The following is a 10,140-nucleotide window of genomic DNA, read 5'->3' as shown; positions in this document are numbered from 1 at the left end:
TGTTTTTCTACTAGTCTCCCTTACATATTATCCCTGTTAAATGGCTCACTATGTAAACTGGGACGACAACATTAAAGAACAGCTGGTTCAAAGCAAAACCCCTTTCTGGAAGTTTTATTGTTTTCCACAGTCTTCCTTCTTCCGCTAATGTTCAATAAAAAAAGTGCGGCACTTCACGCTAAAGGGTCACACATGTCTGTGTCAAATTCCTGTTCCTTATCCATCTAGACACAATTCTGCAGCTATTAATAAGCTTTATCCCCACTTGGAGAAACCGTGACTTTGTATGTGTGTTTTACTCACATAGTCTGGCAAGGCTGTGTTGTCTCCTTGTCTGCCTCTTAGAGACTGTGTTGCCTGCTCCAGAACCTTGTTGTGCTTTTTGGAAAGCAAAGCAAACAAGCTGATGGGAAAAACACAGAGAAAGAGAGCAGCTGATGAATGTTGCCTTAGCCAAGAAATATTTCAGTTTTTTAATTATTAAAGTGATAAAAGCTGAAACGGTTGTGGTTGATCTTTGAAAACCAGAACAATTATGTGAGATAATTGCTTTGATTTCCAAATTTAGCTTTTTGAAATCAGCAACTATTACAGAATCTAAAATAAAAAAAACAATCAAGAATTTCTTATGGAGAACTTTTAAAACCTACAAACTGTGATTATAAACCGTTAAATTACCCTATCAAGTTATTCTAACGAGAAAATTTAGACTCTTTAGACTGCTTCATGTTCAGCCTGGTAAATGGACAACATTGCATCTGTGTGGTGCAGACATGAAGCCGGTCTGACGCAGTGGTGAGAGCATTAAAGAAGGCCAATGCTCAGGTCACATGTTCATCCGTCAGCACAGGAAATATAGGCACACAAATCCCCACAGTCGGCCAGACAATTGCTGAATAGAGTTACTAGATCAGCTCTGTGGAGATCTCCCTGTCATCTTCAGAAGGTCCCATCAGAACCATATAAAGAACCTTTATTCTTCAGGTTCAGTTTTGATCCATTTTTAAATAAAGGACCACCAGCCATGCTCCACCTGGATAATTACAACAAAATATGACCAGCCGCTTCATCCCCATGTCATCATAAAGTGAGGCATTGATGTAAAATATAGTTTAAATTTTACAAAAATTGCAGAGGTTTAGTGAAGCAAGTTCAGCTTGTATTTATTTTTTATGTACCTGAAGCCTGATATGTTTTCTGCAATGTAGGAAATGATGGGATAATGTTACAGCCTATTTTAAAGCTTTCAGATCAGTTAATTTGACAATGTTCTCCAATGGTTTTCAGATAAAATAACCATAAGGCAGGTATTAATCATCACCTGAAAATGAGACTCTCTTAAAACATGTGTTGATGTTGGGCTTCAGTTGAAACCTGCCAGACGGTCCGGAGAGAGAACGTTTTTTTTCTTGTGCGCTCTTTGTTTAAACCAGAAAAACACGCAAAGGGGATCTCTACACATGGCTGGATTCTGGTTCTCTGTAATTTCCATCATTCCTGGAAGGATGCTAAAACCAACCTTGCTTTCACCACGCCCATCTCTGATCCACCACAAGAGGCAATTCCAGTTATCAGGGACCCGCCGGCACACAGTCGGTAAGTGTTGCTACTTGTTTAACTTTTGATAAACTGCCCAAAACACCAGGAAACAATGCTAAACAAAATATGCTAAAAATGCTCATTATGTTAAGAACTCGCACACAAACAAGTTAAAACTTTGTGTGTAACCTGGTGAGTTTACGACAGAGGGCCAAAATAACTTCATTTTTTTGCTCCTAAAAAAGCTAAAACATGAATTAAAAAACTATGTTAGAAGGATTGTTTATGTAAACTACCAGATTATGACCCCTTAAAACATTCCTATGAAGCCCACATCACTGTATTTGATGTCTGTTTCTAGGTCTGATGTCAAATATTTTATTTAAATGTAGAAAGAACAATTAGAAGCGATTAAGCCAAAATTGTACAAATTCATATATATAAGATTCATTAAAGATTAAAAAAATATATATGCTTGATCTAGGAAGTGTCAAAGTTTAAGGTTCTTCTGGTTTATGTTCTATAAAAAATATCTCCATTAAAGCACCTTTTACTACCTTAGTATTATAAAAAAAAAATAATAATAGTCAACTTCATCAATTAGTAAAATGATTATCTGCAACACTCATCTATATAATGTGTTTTACTTGGTAGCTTTTAGTTACAGAGTTATTAAAACGAATAACTTGTAATAATATTCTTATCTATTTACATGCTTGTGTGTTTTATAGGTTTGAAAGATAACAGAACTATCATGTATTTTGCTTTTTGTCAACATCTTTATACCCTGGTTTTGTTTTCTTATGAGTGATTTTCTGGTTTATAAAGGCTCCATCATATTGTGGTGAATTCAGCCTTTCTCTGCATTTTCAAAGCATTCTCACCAAGTTTAACAGATCCACAAAACACAATTATGAGCCAGTAAAAAAAAATAATAATAATTTAGTCTATCCTTCATATTATCATCTAAATCTACGGGTGCATAAGCCTACGTCATCATATTGCAGAGGAACAATGATGGATATGAAATAATAAGGAAGGAAGCATCAACAGCAGCAGCTCAGACTCTCTCTGAGGGTTAGATTCAGGGCAGAGTTCAGGACACTCTGGCTGACATTTAGAAATTCCTGGCAGGAAATTCCCTTTATCTTACAGCAGACCAACGAGCGCAGCCCAACCCAGACCATCACACCGATCATCATCATCATTATCATCAGACGCAGTCGGCTGCTCTTCATTACTGCTGGAAACAAGTGTAGACATTCGCAGACTGTTTCTCTGTGCAGCATAAAACAAGATACAGGGAGAGACACAGGCAGCCAGATAAGAAGATCCTTGAATGTGCGTTGATGTATGCACGTCTTCAAGGAAGGAAACGTTCTTTCCCGTGTGCCTGGTTTGAACAATCAGCCATGAATATCTCTATGCTAATGTCTATGACTGTGTTTTGTCCTCTGGTTCAGTCTTCTATGGAGGCCCTTTGCCTTAGTTACATAACATTGTCCTCTGCAGACTCAGTAGCCTTTGTCAAGTAACTTATTATTCCTTCAGCTGACAAATATGTTTTTTTTTTTAAGAATTGAAGCATTAAGAGCCACACAGACAGGTAGACATGATAAAGAAGTGTGACTTCTAACCTTTGCCATGCTCTTACCTGATGATGCGCTGAGCGGCGTACTGATGGAGGCTTCGAAACTGGGCTGACATATTGGCAAGTGCAGCGAGACAGTTGGTGTGTAGGTATTTATCCTGAGAAGTATGCACACAACACATTTGAGAACCAGTTTACAAATGACTGACCACTTTAGCATAAAGTCTTACAAAGAACAGCACAAACTCTGCGCTTGTAGGAGTGTTTGTTTTACCCTAGTCCGAGTCATGTTGAATTGGACCGTCCGGATAACAACAAGGATGAGCAAACTTCCAAGTGAGATCTCTGTCAGTGACCTCTCTGTGTACCAAGAAATGTTCTTCAGCACCTGAGAGGAGATGGGGGGTGGGGGGGTTGGGGGCAGTGGTGACACAGCTACTGAAAACACCAATGTCTGACAGGCAACTAGAAGTAATCATTTTTTTTCTTTTCTGACAGGAGCTGGGCTTTAGACCAGACAACCAAAATGTGTGTTTACTTACCACCTCATGGATGGAGCGATTGAAGGCATCGTCCTCTGTGAGAATGAGGAGAATAATAAGGGCCATATAGACATGGTGAGAATTTCTGTCTTCAACGTGGTAAAGGATCTCCAGGATGGGCATAACCTGAGAGAAACAAGGAAGAAGATGGAGAAAAGGTTCACACCTTGCCTTGCATTTTAAAGGACAACATCAACATTGTCTGACAAAAACATAAAAATACAAGATAACTGCTTAAGCCTTGCATCAACCTGAGAATAACTTTCCTTATAAGGCTGTTGCAAGTTTGTTTATGAAAATTAGCTTAATTTTTATTAACTTTTTTCATGCTTCAAGCTTCCTTTCTAGAGGAATAAGAAGTACAGGCTTCACTATTGTACTCATAGAGCTAAATTATATAAGGTAGTAATATAGTAATGTAAGTGATCAGCTAAAGACATCCATCTCCAAAAGATTTCTACATATTAGACGAAAGCCTGAAATGTACAGATTTACACAAATTGTTGACACAAGGTTAAAAAAAATCCAAACATTGATTTTATACAAAATCACACTATCAGGAATAACTGCTTTAAAAACTGCTTTAAGAAGAAGAAGAAAAAAAATGTTTGCCAGCTACCAGCTCGTCCCATCAGCTGCCTCCAGCCAAATTAACCCAAGTGGTTGAACAAAGAGACCGAGAGAAATCTTAAAATGAACTAAGATAATGAGGTTATAGATATTTTAATCCAAGTTCTACTTTCCATATTCACCTCAGCCGTGGCTCAAACCTTGTTTTGGAAAGACTTTTTTTAAATGCTGCAGTCCATGCTTACTGTTACATGAAATAACTGGCTCTGGTTCCAACTGACAGAAAGAGCACCATCTGTCACCGCGCACACCTTTGCCTGTTTACTGAACCGTAACGTTGGTCATATATCAAACAATTTCACTTCCACAGCAGTCTGCATGGAAAACCTATAAAGGCACCCAATGGCACTAAAATTGATCTTTAACTGCGGCTGTTCCTTCCACCTTACTGAAATGACCCGATTGCAGGAGTAATAACAAAAAAAGGACTCTGTTTATAGCTTCCCCCCCACCCACCAGATTGTCCATGTCAGTCCTTGACAGGATGTACGTCCTCATGTTGGCGTTCTGGTGGAGCAGGGTGTAAAGAAGCAGAGTGGCTTGGTCGGAGCGCTGCTGCTCACACAGAGCCGTGTACAGACTGTTGAAATTGATCTGAAAAGTGTGAGGTAGCTCCACAGGCAGTGCCGACGTGTCTAGAGGAGGAAGGGTAAATATTGTTAGGATTACAACCAACATTGATTTACTGCCATCTGGCATCAGTCATACATTCGCACTACTTAAGAGTTTTAAAGATAAACAGCAGAAGATGACAAACATTTTGTCTTTTCTACATTTATTACCTTGTGTGTTTCTGAAACAAGTAATAGCCTGACGGAAAGGGTTTGGCCAATCAGGCCCATCTGTCAGATTGGCCAATACCAGCAGTAACAGGAGGCTCTGATTGGATAAAGGTAAAGGATCGTTTTCCTGGTCTGTCCCAGCTCTACTACCAGCTCCACCCAGAGTGAAGACACTCCAGAGACCACCTAGAGGAAAGTGCAAAGAAAAAAAGACATACATTATAGAAATATTAATCATCGGATAATAAAATGATGCAAAATTATAAAGTTTAAAGAGGTTTTTGCTTTATTTAAATGTGTTAATGTATTAACTCACTAGTTGATATAAAAGCAGTCAGCTAGTGACTGGAACTGACCCCATTTTCAGCTTAAACAAACCCAACCAGCCTGACCACAGACACAATTTTTTCTCGGATCAGTGAGTATGCCATTACTTATAGCGCTTGTTCCCAAACTTAACTTGCGTTTTCAATATTGATTAAGGTCACTAACTGGCTTAGATGCAGTCAAGGGATCAAAAAGACTAACAAGATCCAACTTGATTCTAAGACAACTCCAAGCAGGATCTTGGTCTTAAGGCCGATTTATGCTTCTGACGCATAGCCTCTGTAACCGTCAAATCGGTCTCTCCGCAGAGGTTCTTCAACTGTCGTTTCGCACCTAAAAAAAATCCTGACAATGCGTCCGACGGTCGCAAACCCGCGCAGACGTCAAATGGAAATGTGCAGACCAAAAGCAGCTGTGATTGGTCCTTGGTATGCCTTTCCGGCTGTCTGTGTGGTCGTCCTTCTTGATTCAGTGCCGGGGCACGCCATTTTTAAAAACCGAGGAACGACAATCCATTGAAGTTCTTGCGCTTTGGTGGGAAACTGCTGTGCGTCCCTAGAAATTCCAGACAGACAGTGCGGAAGCATACCAGCAAAACTGGTTCGCGACCAGACACAAGTGACATTTGATGTGTGCGATTGCAGAAGTATAAACTGCCCTTTATATTGTAGTGGTCTGATCCAGTGAAAACAGCACCCAGCAGCCTCTTAGTACATTGCATTTTCCAACATCTAAATCTCTTCTCATGAGGCACTTCCGCATTACGCCTGCAAAGAAATCCCCCCTCTATAAGGCGCCCCGGCTTTTCATAAGTCAACCTTTCAACGAGGTCGTGACCTCCAATAATGCCTGCTGACATAAATGACGCTGGCACTGCAGAGCCAGTAAGTGCCAAGAGCAATGCTGGTTTGAAATGCTTACACCTACTCACCAGATTGGCTCTCTGATAAAATCCTGACGGCTCAGAGGTTTAACAACAACATCCCGACATTAACTTCCTTTACTCCTGCTCCTATGAGATATGAAACTATGCTGTGAAATGGGCCTAAAATAGCTTTTTAAGGACATGAAGTTTAAAGCACCACATATTTGTTATAGATGGGTAATAGCAGATAATGAGCCAAATATGTTATAGGTCGTATTATTTGGTGCTGCTCTATAATGTTTTGCATCGATTCTTATTCAGTAGTTTTAGCTTAGGCTAAAACATCATTATTCATCTGGAGTCATGCTTCTTTCCTCATGACAAAATCCAGTTTGGTTTTGCCTGAGGGAAATCTGTCACTTGAGCTGCTAAACGACCTATTTTGCTCAGCGCTAAGTCATAAATTGCATTTCTTTTGGGATGTTTATAAATATTGCTTTATTTTAAAAAGTTCCCAGATCAGTGGCCAGAAAGGATGCAGTGAGAGATTCAGGTGTGAAGCTGTGAACAGGTAGACGCCCCTTTAAATGAGGATTGGAGGCTAGAAGAAATACCGCTCTGCTTTTTGTTAAATTAATATTATTTGCAAAGGACTATGTGCACTTAAGAGTGATGTAATCCCAGTAAATGTGGGGGAGTATTTTTTTCCTGCCTAGTGATCAGAGAAACAGACGGCAGAGTTTGTTGCAGAGCCACCATAGCGCTGTCCCTTTCAGACATCAGAAGAAGCATGAGAAACATGAACACCAACGTACACAGATGACTCTCTCTGGCTCCTGCTTGTCTGACCTAACTGAACGCACGACCAAACAGCAGGGAAGCGACAGAGTGGTACAGATCAAGCTACTGAATATCAGGGCAAGCCAAGGAGAGATGGTGCCATCTAGAGTTGGAGGCTGAAAAAGCAGAATACATCTCTAAATAACTCCCCAAATGCACGACTGGATGATAAAGTCGACATCCAAATCAGTTATTTAGTTGCTAAAATGCTTCAATCTAAAAATGATTCAAATGATGAAAGAATGAAATCTTTAACATATTTCGGGAGAAAAAAAAACAATAATCATCTCTCTTCTGACCACTTCCCTCACCTCTTCTTAGTGAGGGAACAAGAAATAAGGTTCTCAAACAAGAGTTCAACCAGAGTCCTGTTCATTAGATCTCTGGCACCAGAGAGACTGGCCCAGTGGTGTCAAGGTGCCCAGTCTGGCAGCCACATTTCCTGCACTCACACATGTGTGCCTTATTTCCCCTTTGTGGGTGCTGCTTGTTATCCGCCTGGCTTGATGCCCTCATCTGCCTGCCCAGCATGTATACTAAATGTTACATAAGCTGTAGGGTGGCACAAAGAGCAGGGGGAGGTGAGTGAGGAAAAGCCAAGGTTGAACTCTGACTGTGCTGGCTGCATTAAGTTCAGAGTTTGGGAACATAGATGTCATCTAAGGATAAAACAATTAACCTGAATCTTGCAGCCATCATGATGATATATGAAAGACTTTAATTGCAGACGACCGACACTATATTGAAAAATTAACTATGACAGCATAAAATGTAAACAAAGTGGAGAAAAGTCTAATTGCTTTTATTATTTGTTGAGAAATGTCTGTTAAGACCTTCCTTTTTTTTGTTAAAACCAAAGGTCTAAATAATTTGGAGCATAACTCTAAATCATTCTGCAGCAAAGTTAATACACACATGGACAAAATATCGTCCCCACATTTGATGAAGAAAAAGAAAACCCACAATGGTCACAGAAATAACTTGAATCTGACAACAATAAATATTCTTTGATAATGAACAAATGATAGTCAGACATTGCTTTTCAATCATGCGTCAACAGAATGAATTACAAAATCGGGTGTCTACAATCTTCTAATTAGTCAGTGGGCCAACATATAGGTCTACATGTGGTCACTGTATTGTTTGGTGACATGGCGTCTACCACACTCTACATAGACCAGAGGGGGAAAATGAGTTCTCTCAGGAGGCTAAAAAGAAAATTATATGCAAGCATGTCAAAGGTAAAGGCTATAAGACCACCTCCAAGCAGCTGATGTTCATGTGACTGCAGCTGAATGTATCCTTCAGAAAAATCAAGATCCATGGGACTGTAGCCAACCTACCTGGATGGGGCAGCAGGAGGAAAATTAATGACAAATCAAAGAGATGGATAATATGAATGGTAATAAAAGAGCCTAGACAACTTTTTAACAGATTAAAGGAAAATTTAAAGCTCAATCAGTGTCATATCACACAATCCTTCATTGTTTAAGCATAGCTGGACTTAATGTTAGACGACAAAGGAGGACACCAATATTGAAAACAAAATCATAAAACAGACCTGACAGGAATTTGCCAAACTACATGACAAGTTACAAAGCTTTTGGGAGACTGTCCTATGTACAGACGAGACCAAAATAAAACTTTTTGCCCATTTGTCCAGCGTTTTATTGTTATTAAACTGTCACAAGTACAGAGCAATGAAATGGACCCTCTGCATTACACCCATACCCTTGGGAAGCAGCGGGCTGCCAGTGTGGAGCGCCCGGGGAGTGGTATGGTCTTTTTCAGGGAGCCAGAGTGTCAGTAGGGACTGACATCTGGATACCAAACGCAATGCCAATGCCCTGCGCAATGCCCTAGATTCCAAGCGCAATGCCCTCGTGGTTAGCTGCCCCAGCAGCGTATCCCAGCCTCAATGTTGACAGACAGAAAATGAAGCATATCAAGAAAAGAACACTGTCCCTACTGTGAAACATGGAGGAGGCTCTGTTATGTTCTGGAGCTGTTTTGCTTCATCTGATACAGGGTGTCTTGAAACGTGAAATCTCAAGACTATCAATGGTTTTCTACAGAGAAATGTGTTGCCCAGTGTCAGAAAGCTCGGCCTCAGGCTCAGGTTGTGGGTCTTCAACAGGATAATGATCCAAAGTACAAAGCTAAAAACACTCAAGAATGGCTCAGAGGAAAACACAGGACTATTCTGAATTGGCCTCCTATGAGCCCTGGCCTACATCTTATTAAGCAGATTTGGTAGGAACTGAACATGCTGTCTGGGAAAGGCAGCTTTCAAACCCAAGACAACAGTGGACCAAAATACCTGCAGAGAGGAGCAGGAGTCTCAGTCAAAGTTACAGGAATCATTTGATGGCAGTGACTGCTTAAAAGGTTGTGAAACAAAACTCTAAGTTAAGGGTACTATAATTTTTCCTAGACCGGTTTCATTAGTTTTTTGGGGTTTTTTTATCCTTATGTCTGACTTTCATAAAATGTATATTTATTTATTTTGGCAGATTAAAGTTATTTCTGTGACATTGGTTTTCTGTTATTAAATAAGGAGCACCAACAATTTTCCATGGGTGTAATTGTTGCTTTTTTGCTTTATTTTTGCATAAATGCTAAAAGAAATATGGGAATAGTATTGTTATCAAAGCTATTATCATGTAAGAGCCGCATATTGACCCATGGCTTTACTACACTGTAATAGACTGGAATCATAAAGGTCATACAATAATGTCTCTACACACTATTAGTACACTACAAATTCTCAGGATTTCTGCACCATTGCTAAACACATACAAAGAAAACAAGTATGCATCTTCAATGTCACCAAAAACTGAGCACACAGGATAGAAAGCAAAGCTGCTAAATAAACCAAAGTCTCAGCTCAAGGTGTCTAAACTGAGGTCATATGAAGCCTCATTATAATGTATATGCTTTATTCATTATAAACAACCAAACCAGCCATGATGTCTGTTTCCCAAATACAAAACCCCTATCCAAGAAATGAAATTCACATGAAAA

General features: G+C 39.7%; 1 protein-coding gene across 1 annotated transcript in view; it reads right to left on the bottom strand.

Annotated features, from left to right (window-relative positions):
* Positions 1-255: 255 nt before the first annotated feature.
* LOC119776569 (dymeclin-like) overlaps positions 256-10,140 on the bottom strand; it is a 37,201-nt gene continuing 27,316 nt past the window's right edge. The window contains exons 9-14 of the mRNA XM_038275044.1: positions 5,085-5,270; positions 4,759-4,937; positions 3,673-3,798; positions 3,405-3,518; positions 3,194-3,288; positions 256-403 (exon numbers count right to left, since the gene is read on the bottom strand). Of these exons, the coding sequence (XP_038130972.1) occupies positions 256-403; positions 3,194-3,288; positions 3,405-3,518; positions 3,673-3,798; positions 4,759-4,937; positions 5,085-5,270 (848 nt within the window). The remainder of the gene's footprint in view (positions 404-3,193; positions 3,289-3,404; positions 3,519-3,672; positions 3,799-4,758; positions 4,938-5,084; positions 5,271-10,140) is intronic.

Source organism: Cyprinodon tularosa, unplaced genomic scaffold, assembly GCF_016077235.1.
Source record: "Cyprinodon tularosa strain WSP-4 unplaced genomic scaffold, ASM1607723v1 ctg94, whole genome shotgun sequence".
NCBI classification, from domain to species: domain Eukaryota; kingdom Metazoa; phylum Chordata; class Actinopteri; order Cyprinodontiformes; family Cyprinodontidae; genus Cyprinodon; species Cyprinodon tularosa.
This window is presented reverse-complemented; position numbering and strand designations above follow the sequence as displayed.